The sequence below is a fragment of the Strix aluco genome, chromosome 26 (assembly GCF_031877795.1).
Source record: "Strix aluco isolate bStrAlu1 chromosome 26, bStrAlu1.hap1, whole genome shotgun sequence".
NCBI lineage: Eukaryota > Metazoa > Chordata > Aves > Strigiformes > Strigidae > Strix > Strix aluco.
Genome location: NC_133956.1, coordinates 554,543 through 574,222, shown reverse-complemented (window position 1 = coordinate 574,222; position 19,680 = coordinate 554,543). Strand labels below are relative to the sequence as shown.

The following is a 19,680-nucleotide window of genomic DNA, read 5'->3' as shown; positions in this document are numbered from 1 at the left end:
AGATGAAATTGTTGGCCAATTCCTGCCAAGAGGTATCTGAGGATCATCTGTCTCTATTAACTGTGGCTTGGCAAAGGGTTTTCATGCAAATTAATAATGTAACCACAGAGGAACAGACAAGGACACAACAAGCCAGAGCTGATTTCCTTCGGCACAGCCAACAACTGAGGAGGGATCAAACCCGGCCGGCCAGGGGCCCCGTCCGTGCAGGCAGGCTGGCTGCTCGCTTCCCCTCACATCGGGGAACAGAAGGGCGAAACGTAAACTGAAGGGGACGCTTACAGTAAGAAATTGTGCCACAGACCAGCACAGAGAGAGAGATTGAATCATTTTCTTTGTTTCCAAAGAACAGCCAATATTTGAATCACCTATTTTAAGGAGGGTTTTTTGTGAATGGGCTGAAAACATTGCTTTTTTGTAATTCATAAATTCAAACTGCGGCTGGATGACAGAGCAGGCTCGTCCCTTTGGAGGAGCCCAGGCTGTCACCGGGCTGTGAGCCAGCACAGGGAGACAACGGGGCCACCAGCTCCTCCAGTACAGCCAGTTCCTCGCCTGCCCACGGCACCGGCCGAAACCCCCCTGGGAGAGTGGCAGGTCGGTCTCCATCTCCCCCTCCAGCCCGCCGCCGCCGAGCACCACGCCTGTGCCACAGGAGCAAGCCAGGAGGAGTCGGGGCACTGCCGCGGCGTGGGGCGGGCAGAGCCCGAGGACGTTGCCCACGCCACCTCCAGCCCCCGCGTCCTCCCGGCAATGAAGCCGCAGAACAGGCCGCTGAGCAGACCCGAACCCCCCGGGGCGAAGAGCAGCACGGGCGGCCCTTTCCCTGGTGCAAAGGCACCGCTCTGCGCGCAGCACCGCGGCCGTACCTGCGAGGCCGGTGGAGACGTTCACCTCGGCGTACTGCTGCCCCAACAGCGGGCTGAGGCCCGAGACGCCGTTGACAGCTGCCACGCGGATGGTGTAGTTGACGTGAGGCAGCAGGTTCACCAGGGTGACGGTCCGGTCCACCAGCCCTGTCTGCTGCGGCACGAAGCCCACGCCGCTGCCGCACTGCTCGCAGCGGCCCCGCAGCGCCGCCGGGCACCGGCCGCACCACAGGCTGTAGGTCAGGTCGCTCCGGCCACCCGCGTCGGCGGGGGCACTCCACTCCAGGACCAGCGACGACTGCTGCAGGCTGTAGACCAGGTTCCTCGGGGCGGAGGGCGGACCTGGAAGCAGAAGAGCGTCCGTGCGCGGGCACCGGGACGGCCGGGCAAACCTGCGGGACCCCGGGAGCAGCAGCGGCGGCGGCGCAGCGAGAGCGCACAGTGCCGGGCAGCTGCAGCACGTGGCAGCACCAGGGGACACGGGGGCACCCACGCAAGCAGCGCAGCGGGGCCAGCAGGTGACAAACACCCGCCTGGACCTGGCACCTCCCCGGGGTTTGGGTGCGAGGGGCCCAGGCGCCCCACACCGCCGGCCGGACCCTGCCAGCGCGCTCGGGCAAAGTGGGAGGATTTCTCCCCGCTGTGCCGGCAGCTGTACGGCATCCATCACTGGAGGAGCTAAGGTCCAATCCAATTAACTAGAGGCCATTTAATTAAAATCTGTGAACTATATTGACTAAGTGACTGCGCCCTAGTTTTACCAGGGAGTCTGTGAGCCCGGCTGCACGTCTGCCTCATCAGCTTGCAGCCTCAGCCTGCGAGCTCCGCGGCGTGGGCACAGCCCCTCCATCCCCTGCCCAGGCAGCACCGGCGCAGGCAGGGCCTCCCAGGGACACGTGAGCCCCAGCGTGTGTCGGAGCCTCCCGGGCACCCGCCCGGCTCCACGCTGCAGCGCAGACACGGCGTCTGCACCCCCCTTTCCTCGCTTCACGAAGAGCTGCCGTTTCAGCGGGACGTACGTGTGCAGGAGGCAGATGGCGGGTCTGACGGAGACCTGGAGTAGTTCTTCTGGCACGAGCAGAACGTGGAGGCTTCCTCATGCGTGAAGCTGTGCTCAGGGCAAGGAGAGCAGAGAGGGAGACGGAGGGAGAGCTTGTAAAATCCAGGAAGGCAAGCTGAAAAGACAGAGAGGGGGAGTTACGGGAAGAACACCACGAGGTGAATGGGAGACACGTTTGATGACTGCATTTCCCCATCTCCGGGGCTATCCTTTGCCTGCCGCTGGCCAGCAGACATCACCCTCCAGCTACTTTCCCTGAGCACCTGCATGATCCTGGCACCAAGAGAGATGTGCCGTTGGTTGGACCCAGAAGGGACATTTGGATGCTGTAGCTCTGCACTGACTTCCAGGCTGGGGCACTCTTTCAAGGGACTGGAGAAGTGGTCAGACATCAGCTGGGGCAACCCGTGAAGGGAGCTGGAGGTTCTGGAGGGACCTGGGGGACGAGGTGGCTGCAGAAAGGTGCAGGATATGGAAAACACGTGGCTTAGGGGTTAGAGTCAGGTGAGCAGAGCAGAAACGACATGGGAGCCACAGCAGGACTCAGCAACAACTGCAAAAGGAGAAGAATATTGAAAATGGAGAACTGGGAGGCCTCATCAGTCACCAGAGCTTCATACACAAACCCAAGTCAAGGCCATGTCACTGGCAGCTACAGCTTTACCACTGTGGGCAGTGAGGTATGTACTCAAGTTAAACAACACTGGTATAAATTTGCTTTTATAGGTCACGCAAAGGCTTCCCTTATCCTTTGAAAAGTACCTTTGATACACAAACAAATAAGTAATTCTCAGACCGGTCAAGGATTTGCTTGACCTTTACTACGAGCAGCAGGCAGCCTACAAACAATACTCCTGGCAGGACACCCAGAAGCTAGTTTTGCATGGAAGACTTATCACTTTACAAAAACAGCAAAAAGGGCTGCAAAACTCCATAAAGCAGCTTGCAACAGCTTCAGTTTGACCCTGAAGTATCTGAAAAGGAAGCAGCCTGCACAGCGGTGCGTGCCTGTCACTGCTGGGTGTCCCAGCCTTGAGGGATGGGGCAGGCGTGCCCCGTGCACAGCTCCTGCCTGCCAGCTCAGGGTCCCCGCGGCCGGCAGCCGCTCCGCGCCGAGGGGTGACCCCCGCCAGGGCCAGCCGAGGGGCAGGAGTCTGTCTCAGCTGGATTCCCAGCCAAACAGAAGCACTCCTGTTTTGCTTGGCTTCTTCATCTTCTTAATGCGCTGCTGCTGTCTGCTATCCCTTCATCAGCTCCCTGAATATTTAAACTTAATCACTTGTAAAGTTCCTAGATGAACAGCTCCACTAGCGCAGTCCCCTCTCTTATCATTTTTAAGGAGTTGGCTGCTGAGACTGCTCCTTTTAAAGCAGATTATTCCAGCGCACTCTGGTTCATTAATTTTTAGCATGACATAAAACTGGCAGCTCCAGCTGTGATCTGAGGACAAAGCACTAGACATAGCACGGGGCGGAGAGGATCCTTCCCTGGGATGCTGAGAATGGGTGAACATTTAAGGGAGGTTATTTCACCTACCAAGGCCTTTAGAAATCCGGTGCCCTGCAGTCACACACGGGAGGGAGCGCAGCACCGCGGCTGAGCTTTGTACTCCCAACAGTCCCTTCATCCCGGCCGCCGGCACACGACAGACGGCAGAGCTGAGAGCAGCAACACACATCAGATATTTTCGCTTTTCTTACATAACAGATACAGCCTTTCAAGAGCTGCCTAAAAGCCTTGCTCCTTGCCAGACAAGATCTTGTGCTGTCGTGTCACCCAACACAAGCAAAGCCTGCAGAAAGCAACGCATCTGGCCTCCTCAAGCCCATTGCAGTCAGGCCCGAGCACTGAAGAGAGGCTGCCTTGTGTCTGCAATGGCAACTGCAACTTTCCAACTGGTGTGGACTCAACACCACATCTCTATAGCAAAACTGAAGAGTTAAATTGTTAAAACGGAGAATCAAAAAGCCCAAAACTTAAAAAATGAGGGAACCAAAATTAGCGGATTATTCCTGGGCTCCTCCTGGCTGCGGTTCCTAACTGAACCCGACAAGACAAAGCATTCCAGCGCTGCCCAGACACGAAGGGCAGCCTCATCAGCGGGCTCTGGTGACCGAGCTGGACATCGGGACCCCGCCACTGTCACCGGAGACGCGCAGGTGCTTCTCATCTGCCTGAGCTGCCCGCGATGCTGCGGGGGGCTGAGGCGATCCCCGCGCCGGGAACCCTCATCGCTCTCCTGGCTGCAAGGGGAGCCCAGAGACCTTCACCGGCTGCCAGTGCCACCAGGCAGCTGGGACCCTCTCCTGAGAGGTGCTGGAGGAGGTGCTTCTAGGAAAATACGTGTTTCTAGGAGGAAGAATCAACATTTGCTCCTTGATTTTGCAAACTCTCAGCAACAGCTGCTGCCAGTATGGGACTGGAGAGCCTGCAGTTCTGTGCTCACCTCTCCTGTCTCACAGTCTGCACGCCTCAATACCAGATAAAGCCAACCTTTACAAGCACGGGCTGGACAAACACGACAGAGGAGTACGGCTACGACAGCGAGCCACAATTCACGGTAAATGTCATTCCCTACCTAGGGTGCTAGATAAAACAGGAAAAACTAGCAAATGTTTAAATTACTTCCAAAACTTCCAGCTTCCTCTTCATATTTGAGAAACCAAACCAAAACTAATGTTACGTTCACATAATGGAGGCACGGTTTGCTTTCTCCTTTAGTCAGGCAGCACCGACCACAGCTCAGGGCAGGAGTATCAGCAGTGGCCCACTAAAGGTCCCGACGCCGCGCAGGCACAGCGTGAAGCCACGGCTAGAGAGCAGAAGGCGGAGAGCACATCCTCCCCCAGTGGAGGGGGCAGCCAGACTCCAGCACCGAGCACCTGGGGGTAAAAGCCCCCGACAGCCAGCCGAACATGTGCTGCGCCCAGCCCGAAGAGGCAGAGACACGGCAGAGCCCTGGATCCCGCAGTCCCACACACCAAGGACAAGGTTTGACCTTCCCCGAACACCTGAGCGTTTCCTCGCGGCTCTGCAGAGCGGTGACCCGAGCACAGGGCCGGAGCCTCAGAACCGGCCCTTCTCCCAGGGGCTGGGGGACACGGGGGGACGCATGCCCCGAGAGCAGGGCCGGGACGGGGCAGGGGCTCGCGGGCTTCGGCGCTGCACAGCACTGCAGCCTCCGTCTGCTGCGGCGCCGGCTGAAGCTCATCCCTCCCACGGGGAGAAGCCCATCTCGTTACGCCGACAAAGCCCGAATGCTGGTGTGAGATTCCTGCTCACACCCTCTGTCAGGCAGAACAGAAAAATCAATCTTGTTTACAAACTTGATGGGACCTGAGCACTAAACACAGAGCATCCACCCGCCGTTCCTCAGATTTAAAGGTGAGCCTGACAGTCATGTAAATTTGACGTCCCATCGTAAGACACTGAACGTTTTCAATTAGAAGCATCTCTCAGGCCGTTCTCTCTGTTTTCTAATAGCTGGAAGTAAGTTTACAGAAGTGCCTGTCAGAAGGTAGGTCCGTAATAACTGGATGAAACACCTCAGTTTGCATTTCCCAGAAACACAGGCACCCGGGTCCCGCGCGAGCACGTCCCACGAGGAGCCTCGGCGCAGCTCAGCCGGGGCACGCACTTGTTAATGTTGTTCCTTGGTTGAATCTTACACTTGAGAAGAACAAAAGTGCCCAGCACATGTGATGCATCATGTGTGCATCTCCATTTCTTTTCTCAGATAAACTCCCACCCTCTTCCACCTCATCCTACAAGTGTTTTTCTTGGTCCCCAGCTGGTTTAGGTGTCCCTGTTATTTCACAGTGCTCGTTTTTGCAGTGGGCATGTGACAGCTTTCAAGAGATCCAGCCATCAATTTACAGAACGAAATCCTCTGTTTTGTACACTATTTTCTATCCTATTCCTTGTCCTCTGGTACTATCTCAACTTAATTATTAAATAATAAAATTCAATAATACATTCTCCTAGAACCAAAGACAAGCAGCTGGACGGGTCAGACAGATTAATCACCTCTCTCCAGCTCCATCATTGCTGCCCACACAAGCTACTCCCTGTTCACCAGGCGTGCCTTATTCATTTCACTGACAGAGAGAGTACATGTTCCCTCCTTGATGTAACACTGTATGCACACACGATCAAACTAGTAGCAGAACAAGCAACATTGATTTGCGCTGCAGCTTGGCAGATTACCCAGCATGATGCACCCACGGGAAGCGTTTCTCTCACTGACTCGTCTGCCGCAGCTCCTCGGACAAGAGCGGATGGCTCTATCGAGAGGAGCAGGCGACGTCCTCTCTGACACCCCGCCTGTGCCACAGGGACAGCAGGGGCAACTGAGGATGCAGAGTTGAAAAATGCATGGTTTGCTACCCAACTGGCACAGGACCACCTCAATTGTCCCTCCCCAGCAGCTCAGACACCTCCATCTCACAGCACCATGATGCCTGACAACCAGATTTTCCCACCAGCGGCTCCTAGGCATAACCTTCCCCTCCAGCCAGGGACTCAGAGGCCCAGCTCCAAGGATGATGAAGCTTTTCCTTCACCAGCAAGGATCTCAACATTTTCTAAGCCACAGTTAGCTGTGTGTTCAAGTTTTGGCTTAAAAAATGGTGGAGGAGATCCTGATTAATTGGCAAGAGGGCATCAGAGTTTGAGCAGCTTTATCTCGTTAATCGATGAACAGTGATTAGAAGTGACTCACTAAGTGCATCAAGTAGGATAACCTGACTGCAGGACACGGGCTGTGTAAGCTCCAGGGTTGATCGCAGTCATTGTTCAAGTCAAGCATGGCCAAGATTTTACATGCAGCAGTAAAATGAAGTTATTAATCACCCTGGCAGTATTTACCAGCTGGTCAGCAGCCTTTTATGTTGTGCACTTACAATAGTCAGCTGTTGCAGTGATGGGTATCTCGAACAATTAAGTTAACCTTTGTTTTCTTTTCGAAGTACAGAAACATCGACCACACCGACAAGCAGGAAACTGGGACAGAACAACCGCATGGTTTGCACGAAGTCGTACAAGACAAACAGGACCAAGAACAGGACTCAGGTCTCCGGAGGTCCAGCCTGCTCACAGATGACAGCCAGAGACAGAAGTTGACCCTTAAGGGTTCACAGCTTTCCTCTGCAAACGCTCTGCATGTTGGTTTACACACACACAAAGAAAATTGGCTTTTAAGCAAATGAGAGCAAAGACTGAACCCTATTCCAGCAGCTTCTTGGACGGACGCTCTCCTGCTGGCGTCCTCCCACGGAGCGGTGACGCTCGGTGCTAAGATACTGTCCGCGGAGCACCCCCCCTCCCCACGGAGGGGATACGATATCCCCCAACATATCAGAGTTTGTTGGTTTGTTTACACCCTCCTCAGCATTTAATCTTAACGCTTTTGATGGGTTCCACCTCTTTTTTCTCCCCAAACTGTCTCAGGTCAGCTTGTTGACCCACAAACCTTGCAAATATCTTCGAAGAAAGCAAAAAACCACGAAGGACACTGCCTGCGTTAGCACTATTGAACTTCTTCATGTTGCTGAACTCCTGCAGATAGCGGAAGAGCCGCGTGCATGCCAGCATGAATCAATAACGCCTGCAGTTTCACTCAAAACGCCTATACAGTCATTTATAATTAACACTACAACTCGGTTGTCTTCCAAAATCAATTCCTTTCCATTTTTGTCATGAAATTGTATTTGACAAAGTTCATCTGCTTTTAACGTGTGTTAATTTTCTCTGCTGAAGTAGGCATTCATAAAAATGCTGTTTACGAAAGACAGCAGCTCGGAGAAACAAGCAGCTGGTGCCGAGGGGTTCCGCAGCGAGAACCACGACAGCCCCGAGGGGCCGAGGCGCCCCAGCAGACCAACAGTCCCTCCGGTGAGGGGCAGACGCGGAGCACCGTGCCCCTGAGCTCTCAGACCTGCATCCAACCCTCACCCAGCAATGGTCAAACCTGCAACCACAACCACCAAAACAGGATGGGGGGAAAAAATACATGGCAAAGCTCTACACCATACTTATTAGTGTCTTGGTTGTGTTGGTGCCCAAAGCGCAGGCGGGTCTGCCCCGTCCCGCTGCCCGGGCAGGCAGGATGCAGAGCTGGACACCCCCACGCCAGCACAGCGGGAGGGATGGGGCAGCGGGCCCCAAGGAGGAACAGAAAGGTCGTCACCGGAGCGGGCACCCTGGAAGGATGGGTGTCAGCCAGCGCCCAAGACAGGGACAAGCTGCCCAAAACCAAACAGGGCACCTTGTGCTAAACACAGCGACAGAATAAAGTTTCAGTGGTGTATTGAGCTGGTGAAAGAGCCTTGTCAACAAATGCCCCAGGTAACAGAGAGGCTCCTGTCCTCCCCTCACATGCTGGGTTTGCAATCTTGCCTTGTCTTAGTGCAAAAACTGTAATCAATAGCTTGCAGGCAGAGCGCGATGCCGTTACAGAGCCCCACGGTGAGGAAGGGAAAGAAATTGTGTCCAATCTCCTCACCTGTGCAAGGGGGACAGAGTCAGCGCAAGGGCGCGATCAACACCAGCACTGCATCGGGTCTCCAGCCCCTCTTACCTCGGCACCTTGCCTGCCAGGACGGGTATTTCAGGCTGCGCCACTCAAAAGAATTCAAAAGCAGCTTGTCTTCCGCAAACTTTTTTTTTCTTTTTTAATAACTGGTTTTCAATAATACTTTTCAGCAGCCTACAGTCCAACACGTTCCCAGCAGCTCTGAAACCTTCAGGACAACGCTACTTTATAATTTTTGCCCTTGTTAAATAATTTGAAGAGCACCGAGATGAAAACCTATGTCCAGAGGCTAGATCTTTGTGCATCCCCAACAATGAGCTCTTAATAGCTGAAATTAAATTCAGTGATTTGGTCCAGAAGAAAATTAAACACCCAAGAATATTTAGTAAGACAGTCCTGGAACATCTAAAAGAATGCATTTGCTTGAATTCAGTGCTAGGGCAGAAGTGAACAGAACCTCATCGCTATTTATGCAGGAATGCTCCTCAAGGACACGCTACAGCAGCGCATCCACTGAGCCAACCGCAATTTACTGTTGTCTCTTTCAGTTCCCTGATGCATCCACCAACCGATTCCCTGCAAGGACTGACTGCCCCGCGCCTCCAACGCGCCCGCTCCTGCCAACCGCCCCGCCCCAGCTCCCTGCGCCGCGGGCAAGATACGCTTCCCCCGGGATTTCAACAGCATAACCAGCATGTCCACCTAGCAGCCAGGTATCTGTAACCTTAAGCCTGACAAGAATTCTGCAACCGAACTGTGACGCTTGTAATTTTCTGAGTAGTTTGCTCTAAAATTAAGTGTCATAGAGTAATTTGTGTCTGGCTCTGCCACAATTTCCATAGCCATAATTATTTCAGACACACTGTAAACCAGCAATATAATATCCAATCCCAAATAATAAATATCTCCAAGCCTGATCATTGCTCCAAAAAGAGACTGAAGAGAAAGCACATTTTACATGGTGTTCCATGTGCATGCCTGATGGGAAGCAGCATCTACCATAAGGCGTTTATGGCGACCACGGAGGCTAACAGGCGGATGGAGGCGGGCACTCCAAATTCACGTAGTCCAAAGCTCCCCATGCCTTCACACCGTCGCTTTGCCCAGGTCACAGAGGTGCTCCCGCCATGTTCTGCTATAACACAGACCCAAGAGGAGAAAGCCAAGCCATCATTCAGAAAGGAAACTGAAGTATAAATTTCCTTGGTGATTGCTCCTTCAGCAACAGGCCCAGAGTTACTCCCACAGCCCCCGCTCGGTGTGTAGCCCCGTTCCCCACCCCGCTACGGCCCAGCACAGCCGTGGTGTGCCTGGCTCCAGCCCTGACAAGTGCTGCTAAACCTGCGCGTCAGCACCGGCCCCGCCAGCGCAGCGGCTGTCTGCGGGATGCTGGCGGCTGCATCAGCGATGAAAGTAAAACCTGGTGCTTTGTGCAACTTACAGAATCCCAGGAGAAAAAATACACTTATTATGCATAATACTCAAGCATCAGTCAGAAGATAAAGTAAACTCCAGAAGCACACACAGGTTTGCAAGCTAATGTATAAAAGATGAAACAAATCAAAAGCCCCAAGCCCTGTACATCTGGATCCATCTTTTTTTGTATTTAAACGCAAAAGCAGACCCTAGGCTTCAGAAGGTATCTTTACACTAAATGACAAAGTACTGTAATTTATTACTCTAAATTTCTCTAACTTTGAATTGAACTATTTATTTTCCATCAAAGGACACTGTAGTGACGTGATGCCTTGGTGGGACACACACAACGCACAGGACAAGCGTCTTACCAATACCACTTCCCAGTCCTGCCCCAAACTTTTGCTCGGCAAGAGCAAGCCCTGGCCACGCAGAGCACACGCACACTCGATTTCCAGCAACATCCCCCCGAAGGAGACAGCCTGCGCAGGAAGTCTCCAGCTCATAGGGCCTTCAGGTGCTTTCCTTCCTCCGCCTCTGCTACCAGGCAGATGAAGCAGCCGATTCCCAGAGCAACAGGAGGGACGCGGGCTGGTGTCAGGCCTCGCACTTCCACCCCAGAGGCTCCCCCGCCGCAGGAGCACGGCCCTGCCTGCACCCAGAGCCGCCCGCCGCAGGCAGAGCATCGCTGCCCGCCGCAGGCAGAGCATCGCTGCCCGCCGGCCCCGCGCAGCCGAGAGCTGCCCATGCGCAGGGACTGCAAGGACACGAGCCTCGCTCCCAGCCTGCTGTCATTAAGAGAAAGATGGTGTCAGGAGCTCTCAGGGCCAAGCCACTGCTTTGGCACATTTTTTTCTTTTTTTAAAGTCAATGTCTGCAATTCACTGGCAGAAGGAAAGGCACCGTCCCCTCCAGGAGGCAGCAGCCCCGGCTGGCAGCGCGGTGCAGGCAGGAGGGTGCTGCCATGCCCTGCTGCTGCCCTCGGGAGCTGCCACAAACGGGTCCGACACCAGAGCAACCTCTCTCCCCACATTCCACTTGTGGTGCTCAGCAGCAAAAAGGCAAGCACTGAAAGGGGAGGTGCAACAGGGCACAAACTGGAAGACTTTTTTCTTAAAAAGCAAGCACTTTTTCTATCGTAGCACTTCCCTTTGGAAAATAAAAATCAAGGAGTTTACCCAAAACCTCTTTTTTACAGAAAACCTTCCTTTTAAATTTGCTCAAAACACTGACCAAGTTTATGTCCGAGTAAGGGCTGGCAGCAATGAGGAAACTGCTCCATTTCACAGTATTTACAGCTGTGTTTTTGTCCACACACCTACTACTCACAACAGGCAGGGTGATCTTCTCAAAGGTTTTGCTTATCCGTTGTTCCCCTACTATTCAAGAAGCCAAGCACAGGAAAGATACTGACTTTGCTGAGGTATCTGTAGCAAGGCACAATGTGCTGCGAGGGAAGCGTTCTCACTGCTGGCTGGCACCAGGACAAGAAGTTATAAGCTGAAGTGACTGCAAGGGCAATTTGCATTAGACACGAGGAGACCGAGGTGCTGGGACAGACTGCCTGGGCAGGCGCAAAGGCATCGCCGGAGGGCTCGGAGAGGGGGATAAACACCCACCAGAGCCGATCCTGGGGGGACCTGGAGCGCCCGAGAGCCCCAGCCAGGGCGGGGAGGAGGGAGCAGCCCAGCCAGCTGCCTCTGCCGGGCAGTTCTGTAAGGAATTACTGGGGGGGCTGAAAATGGGGTAGGAAAGCAGCAACAGCAAAGGGCCACATCAGAATCCAGGCTGTGCTGTCACAAATCTTGTCTCCTCATTAACAGCAACAATCATAAGCTGCCATAAAGTATAATTATACTACACACAGTGTTAGATTCATCAGGCAATTACAGCCATTAATAACGCACCCCAGCCTGATGAGCAGAGCAGACTTGCAGTTCGGTGTCCTTCATTTTTCAGCAGACCACTGGCGACTGCCACAGTAGATCAGAGGAGCCATTTCTTGCTTACTGCATAGTGTCGGGCGTGCGTTACGTTTTGTATCACTAGCAGTTACCATTAGCAAAGCTTTCTCCTAATTAGCGTTGACTCGTGCCTTTCATCTTACCCCTACGTTTGGAGACCGGCAGCCGAGCCAGCTCGCCTTGCAAAGCCCCCAAAGTCCTTCGCACAGACATTGCTGGGGATGACCCAGTACAGACGGACGACGATCCGCTTCAGCCACAGAAAAACACCCCAGAGGCAGGTTTGCGCCAACGGCCCCACGTGCTGGAGCCTCCCCAGAGCGTGCCCGCGCCCTCCCGGGAAAGGCCCCAGGGGCAGAGTCGCCTCCAGCCCTCCAAAGCCATATGAGCAAACGGGCAGAGCCGCTGGCAGGTTATCTGTGCAAAAACCATCCAGGAATACCCAGCACAGTGGGACAAAATGTGGAAATCTGCCCAGCCCAGCCTGGCAACTTGTGCTGGTTTATCACAAACGTACAGGAACGGGGTGGGAAAAGGAAAAATCCCACAGCATAACACCTTTCCCCTCCCTACCCTTCAAGTTTTGTTTCAGGAGAGCCCAGAAGACCAACATGCTTTAAAAGCAAAGGTGCAAAAGAATGAGGCTAAGGGATACTATTTTCTCCAGCTTTCTCCCTAAGTGAGAAACGGTAAATCTTCCTTGTGTCCTGTCCATGGCATGTTGAATCCATCATGCTGTTCAAAATCCATTCAGGAATGCAGGGAAGGGGGGAATTTCTTTTATTCCTCTTTTCGAACAGCCACTGGCTGCTCCTCATGCCCACGGGCTGCCACAAACAGCAAGTCACTGATGATCTTGTGTGAAGTTTTCCTTCCCTGAAAAGCAGCAACACTTGCTGCTTATTACAAGGGAACTAAAAATACCTCACGTGTCCAGCTGGACCATGAAACAGAAGCAGCACAGGCCAGAGACCCGCCTGGGCCAGGCCTTCCCTCACCAGCCGGCCCCCGTGGCCAAGAGCACCGGAGGGGCCAAACCTGGCCTGGCCACCCACACCAAATTCACCTTAAAACATCGTTTAAAAATCCTGACAAAGCACTAGACACTATTTCCTTCCTAAAACTGGTTTCAGTAGTGTCATCCCTGTGTAGGCAAGGGATACAGCCGCTAATTAACCATCACGCCGGGACGAGCGCGGTGCCCGGCTGCCCTGTGCAGGCGATGCCGGCCGGGGGGGCAGAGCACGTGGCATCTCCCCAGCACAGCAGCAGCGCAGAGCCGGCTCTGACACCGCTGTCAGAAGCAGAGGGAAATAAATTGAGAAGGAAACTTAGCTACAGCACAAATTTACGTTTCTGTCAAAGAAGAGTGGCTGACAGCTATTTTTGGAAACTGGTCTCCATCATATTAATTCAACGTCTGGTTGAAGTTGTCTCATTTGCAGCAAATCTGGCTGGTAAATATTGACCTTGGGCTTTGTTGAAATTCTCCTTGCAGATATTACAAGGGATTGGATGGAAAAGATGAAGCAGAAAGAGACAACTTTACAGCAAATGTCAGGCAGATCCTCTGCATCACAGTTTCATTTACACAAAAGCTCTTGCAATGCACCACAAAGTAAATGGCATGAAGGGGCCACAGTTCATGCCTGGTAAAATTAAGGGTAAAAAGACATCAGTGCTGAGAAGCCTACCGAAAACAAAATAGGGATGGACAGGTGATCACCCACGGTGCAACAGGACTTCTCACTTGCCTGCCGTGCATCTGCTGGAAATAGGTTTTAAGATCAGAGTAAGCACAGACCAGCATCTGGCTATAGATACATATTAGACAAGAAAAGCAGTCTAAACGTATTTACAGTGACAGAACCTCTCCTCTTATTTGAGAGTAGATGTTAAACAGATGCTAAAGCTGCTCGGTTCCACCCTAGAGATGGCTGCGTTTCAACGATCACCAAAATGATTCATCAGAAACGTGCACACCCACGGAAGGCAGTCGGGCACGCTGGGGCTGCTTCAGGGGAGCGGTGCGATACAGGGAGATGGACAGTAAAAAGGCTCGGCTTTCTGCAGCATTAATTAGCAGTGCCATAAATCCTGTTAGTCTTTTTTCATCTCTCCTAATTTCAGTGTGAGGATACAAATGTTCTCTCAGCGGCAGGATGATTTCAGCACTTAAATCACGGTTACAGGGACACTGGCTTTGTGATTTAGTTCAAACAGCTTCCCCAGTTCAGCGGGAGATACAGCTCGTACCTCCCGCAGCGGAGCCCACACCCCGACCAGGCACAGCCCTGCCCGCGGCCCCCGGCACCACACCGAGGGCTCCAGCAGCACCGAGACCCCCCCGCCGCGGCCAGTCAGGCCGGGGTCAGACCGGCCAAGGGCTTCAAACGGCCCCGGGGCACCAGCCGGTCCCCGCAGGACACCCCAGTGTGCCCCGGCACAAGGACGGAGGGCAGTGCCCAGCCGTGAGGTGGCCTGGGGACGCTTCTCCTTTGCTTCTGCTGTCCCATTTCCTTTTGCTTTAGACCCAAGAAGCTGCCCCATGCACTTGGCCCTAAGCACCACCCGGATCCAGCCAAGCCCTGCAGGGTCACCGACACGGGGTCACCCCAAAGGGCGAGCGACTGCAGACGCCAGCACGCCCCATGCTGCAGGCACAGCCAGAAAATCCTCGGAGAAGATGGAAGGATAAGGGAGAGGACCAGGAGCTGCGAAGCTGCACCCGAGACAGCCTGGAAAGCCACCAGTCACCCCTGGCATGAGGACGGGGGCCAGCCCCCAGGCTGCCCCTGCTCCCCAACGCAGCCAGATCTGGAACAAACGCAGGGTCCAACCTCTCATGGCCCCACGCGCTGCAAGAGGCTGCGGCCAAGAAGTTTCACTGGCAAGGAGGATCCAGCAGACTTACACCCGCTGAGCCCTCCAAAGCCACCACCACGGGACGGTGGAGCCAGGTTTGCTGTGCCATCACCTGGCTGCTCCGACATCCCCAAACTCCCACCATATTTACCTGCCTCCAGCTCAAGGGCTTCTGTCCTTGTTGAAGAATTTCCGCAGCCCTCGATGCTTTCATCAGAAATCTTTTAAAGTTATTCACTTAGCACTATGCTAATGCAGGGCTCTAAAACAAACCAAAAACTCAACCCTTAAAAACTATTTTCTGATATTTGACCAGACATCAGACGTTGCTCCACAGAGAGTGACTAATGACCTGCTTTCTATGAGAGGGGGGAAAAACTTAATTATGTCCATTAAATTACTTCAAATATTTTTCCTTAGAGAATATGAATTATTTAAACTCAACACAGAGAAATCTGAAACATTAGCAAAAGCCTTCTGGGACTCGCTATGTAAATTCCCACTCCAAACAGATGGGGAGAGCATGGCAAGCTGCCACGCAGGCACTGAAGCAATGAACAGCGGTGAGATTTCAATTCGATAGCTTTAATAAGGTCTTCTTAAGGAGAGCACCAAGCGAATAGCCACTACGGAGCGCCAGGAAGGCTCCCCACCTCCGGGAGGGAGGCGGCACCGTTGGCCCAACTTACATCTGAAAAGCCCCCAGCGGCTCCTGAAGGGCAGAGCGGATTCTTCAGGAAGAGCTCCCTCTCCTACCGTACCACACGCCTCCAACACGGAGGAGCTGTACCTGTTTGGCACTTGTTTATCTGTTTTCCTCTTTTTTACCAGGTGAAAGGACAGAGGTCCAAGGTATCACCTGGACACCAGGCACGGGCAGCAAAGGGTCTTTTCAGGCACATCTTAGGGAGGCACATCTTAGAACATCTCCTCTCGCAGTCCCAGCTGGTGGCCTGACTTCTCCTCTGCCCCAGAGCAGCTCTGCGCGCAGGGCAGCGGCACACACTGCCAGTTAATAACCGACAGCTAATTACACCTTCCAGGGAAAAAAAGCCCCTGGTGCTGGCGGCCAGAGGCAGAGCCGCTCCTGGGGCGACAGACGCACGCCTGCTGCCGCACACAGAGCGGCCTCCGCTCGCCCGGGACCGCTGCCGGCTCGTGCGGGCCCAGAGGCTGCTGAGCCCACGCTGAGCTGGGACTAGGGCCTGGCCACGGCCCAACGTGGGAAGGTGCTCGGGGGAGGCATCAGCCTGGCACCTCTCCCCTCTCTGCTCAGCTCCGAGAGGGGAGCGCAGCAGCCGGTGTCCCACGCTCAGGGCTGGTCCCATGCCTGGTGCTCGCCTGCCTTGACAGCGAGATCAAAGTGGTCACAGCACCAGGCTCATGAGCAGGGTACCCGTTCAGGTAGAGCTTACAGCCATTTTTACAGCTGTCATTAAACGTAACCTTGCGAGCTGTAAAGTCACCAAATTACTAAGTTGTGTCTAAAGCATGGCAATGGGGATATTAACGTTCTGGAGTAATTTTATAGTTACAGATAAAGCTATGGGAAATGCCTGACGGTATTCACAGCTTGGGCACTTCTGCCCAGCCAAGGCCGTGCTGCAGAGCAGCTACCAGCAACGCGCCCACTGCCCCGACGGCCACCCCTCAGGTCAAGGCCTGGCTGTTAGCTGGGGAGCTGTTATCCAGCTGTTATCCAGCTGTTAGCTGGATACGGAATCGTATTGCTGAGAAAAGGCCGTTCCACTTGTCTGAGCTGTGCTCAGGCACCAGGCGGACTGGAGCAGCCTGGCAGCGACACCGACAAAACCTGCTAGAGGACACGGCGGCCACTTTTACCTCTGCATCCCCCGTCCTTCTCCTCGAAGCCGGGACTGCAGGTGCACTTCCCTATGGGGACCAGCCACTCGCCCTCCGCGCTGCAGTGCATCCTGGGCGGATTATCCACGTCCACTTCGGCGTGAGCGACACAAGTGCCCTTAACCTCCACCAAAGTCGCAAAGGCCGTCTCTGCCACCGTGTCCGGAAAGACGGCCAGGTTCTGCACGGTGGCGAGGCACTTCTTGTAATAGACCCGCACGGAGACCAGCGCCACGCAGGCACCCACGTCCTGGAAGCCCAGGTGGAAGCCTCTCTTGCTCAGGTGCCCAATTTCCCTCAGCTCAGTGTTCAGCTTCATCTTGCGCTCCCCCAGGTCGCCCTGCGTGAAGCTCTCGTCGGCAGCAATGGTGTCGATCTTGGTGTGCTTGCTCTCACGGACGCTGCGCCCCAGGTCAGCGTCAGACTCGACGTAGTACAGATTGAAGGTCTCCTTGCAGGTGCCCGTCACGCCAGGGATGCTGTTGCAGTCCCGCAGGGTGAACTTCAGCTCGATGAAGATCCTCTGGCCGTCGCGCCGGGCGATCCAACCCGTCTGCAGCCAGTTGTTCTGGTTTGGCTCCATGACGTTGCAGACCTGGTACGTGCGTATCGGCTTGTAATTCTCATCCACACCGCTGATTTCTTCCCACTGGGGAAAGAACACAACGGGCTGTAACAGCTCGGGAGCTGCCGTGAGCAAGAACCAGCCGCCCCGGCAGAAACACACCGATGGGTATAAATATCACCAGCACAAGCCTCTCCACCTACAGGCCATTATATCATCAGCATTCCGAGTCCTTAGCCCACCAAAACCACGAGCTGCAGCAACACGGCGGCGCTGCCCGACCACCTCGCACCTGAGGTGCAAACACGGGGACACAACCAGAGAGGGGGTGCTGGCACCAGCCCTCCTAAAGCAAAAGTCTGGTATGAAACTGGACACGCCATCTCCTGAGAAGCCAGAGCCTTCCTCTCCCACGTGTGCCATGGATTTTCCGTCCCTGGGAAGGCGCGTCCGCACAGCGTTACCGCACCGCGTAACGCCAGACAGGGCTGGGCTACCCACAGCGGCCAAAGGTGGCCCAGGAGGTGTGACGCCAGTCACAGCATCACACCAGGACAAACGTCTTCATGAACCACAGCTTCTCTGTGAGCAGAAGTTGTAGCTGGAATGGGACAAATCCTCTGACTACAAGGGAAACAGTATTTCCCCAAAGTTACCAGCAGAGATTCTGATTACTGAAACGATGATTCAACCCTCGCAGCCTCAAGGATGACCTGGCAACTTCCCAAAGCAATTCTTTCTGTGGGTAAATTTATGCAAGATTGCCAAATGTACCCAAAACAGAGTTTCTTCTGCAGACTAACAGCTGGGCAACGCAGATGACTCCAGGATCTATCACTATTCCCTCCGAACGCTTTGTTTCCATCTGGAAAACGAACCCAAAGCAGCAAGAAACATTGAGTTTCCTGACCCGCCCTCCCGCGTGCGGCTACACACCGACCCTGGCAGTGGCCACGGACCCGACCAGCCCGACCCTCCGCGCCGCAGCGCTCCTGAGCCCCCGCCCGGCCCCGGCTCCTCCCGGAGCTGCCCCCGCCCCAGCACCCGGCGCTGGGCACAAACCCCGGCACGAGGCCTCGACGGGCGGGTGGTTGTTGGCTCCTCGCAGGCGTAAAATCCGCTTTGAGCCGCTGCCCCGCGCCGGCCGTGCCCGCGCTCCCCTGCGCGCCGCTCCCGGGGGCAACACGCGCGGCCTGTGAGCACTGGCACCCCCCAGGGGCTGCCCCCCGCAGCCACCCCCACACTCACCCCATTGGACGGGTGCGAGGTCCAGCCCAGCTCCGCCTGCGATTCCTTCGAGTCCAGCAGCACGACTGCAGGGAGACAACGGTCAGCGAGTCGCCCCCGCGCCCCCTCCCCGCCGCCCCCCCGAGCGGGGTCCGTACCCGGGGACCCGCTCCAGGCCGCAGCCCCCGGCGGGCAGCCCCCGGCCCGGCGAGGATGACGCCCCGAGGAAGGCCGCGGCCCTGCCCGAGGGACTCTGCCGATGGTCCCTGGGGCACCGGCACCCCCGGCCGCTGGGCCGTGCCCCCCCCCACGGACCCGAACCGGCAGGTCCCGGCGGCGGCCCAGGAACGGGTATTTCCTCGGCAGGCGACACAGCAGCCGGTTCTCTCACCCGGAGCGGTGTTTCCCCAGTCCCGGTCTCACGACCCTCGCGGCCAGAGGGGCTCCCGGACCCCCCCGCCGTGTCTCGCCGCCGGGACCGGTCACGGCACGAGCGGCCGCTCCCGGACGCGCGTCCCGGTGGCGAGGGGCGGGGGGTGCGGCGACGGGGGTCCGGCCGCGGCACCGCACAGACGCGGGGCTCGTTCCGTCCCCTCACGCCGGGGCCCCGGTGCGGGGCGCAGCCAGGGCGGGGGTCGGCGTTGCCCCCCCCCGGACCCGCCGGGCCGGGCCAGGCCAGGACGGGCAGCCCGGCCCGGTACCGGCAGCGGTGCGCCGCCGGAGCTCGTCCCTCCCAGCGCCTCTGGCGACCGCGGGCACCGGGACGGGCGAGTCCCCTCGCCCCGGGACCCCACCCCCCGCCCCGTCCCGCTCCCCCGACAGCGGCGGCGCATCCGCCCCACGGACCCACCGCCGCGACACCGGGGGAGGACGGGGAAGCGCGCCCGGACCCGACCCGGCACCGGGCACTGCCGCCCCGCCCGGCCCCGCCCCGGCTCACCCTGCTCAGCGGCGGCGCGGGGCAGCCCCGGCAGCCCCGGCAGCAGCAGCAGCAGCACCGGCAGCGCCCGGGGGAAGCCGCTGCCGCCGCCGCGCGCCGTCGCCATGACGCCGCCGACTCCGCGCGCCCCGCGCCGCCGCCGCCGCGCTCCGGCCGCCACGCCCCGCCCCCTGCCCCGCGCTGCCAACCGCCGCCGGTGGGGCGTGGCCGCGGCACGGCACGGCCAATCGGCGGGAAGGGGCGGGGCGAGGGCGGGCACGGGGCGCCGTTCACTCTGAAGCCTACTGACGGCAGCTGCAGTCCAATCCCCCCCACCACCGGTGACTCATTGTGCGATCCATGGGGCTGGCTCCCACCGGAACGGGCTGAGTGCAGCGGG

General features: G+C 56.2%; 1 protein-coding gene across 2 annotated transcripts in view; it reads right to left on the bottom strand.

Annotated features, from left to right (window-relative positions):
• Positions 1 to 19,432, bottom strand: part of EPHA10 (EPH receptor A10) — a 40,622-nt gene extending 21,190 nt beyond the window's left edge. For both annotated transcript variants that reach the window (XM_074850763.1, XM_074850764.1), the window contains exons 1-5: positions 19,302 to 19,432; positions 18,383 to 18,447; positions 16,549 to 17,218; positions 1,889 to 2,044; positions 870 to 1,211 (exon numbers count right to left, since the gene is read on the bottom strand). In XM_074850763.1, the coding sequence (XP_074706864.1) occupies positions 870 to 1,211; positions 1,889 to 2,044; positions 16,549 to 17,218; positions 18,383 to 18,447; positions 19,302 to 19,407 (1,339 nt within the window). In that variant the 5' untranslated portion in view covers positions 19,408 to 19,432. The remainder of the gene's footprint in view (positions 1 to 869; positions 1,212 to 1,888; positions 2,045 to 16,548; positions 17,219 to 18,382; positions 18,448 to 19,301) is intronic.
• Between the last annotated feature and the right edge of the window lie 248 nt (positions 19,433 to 19,680).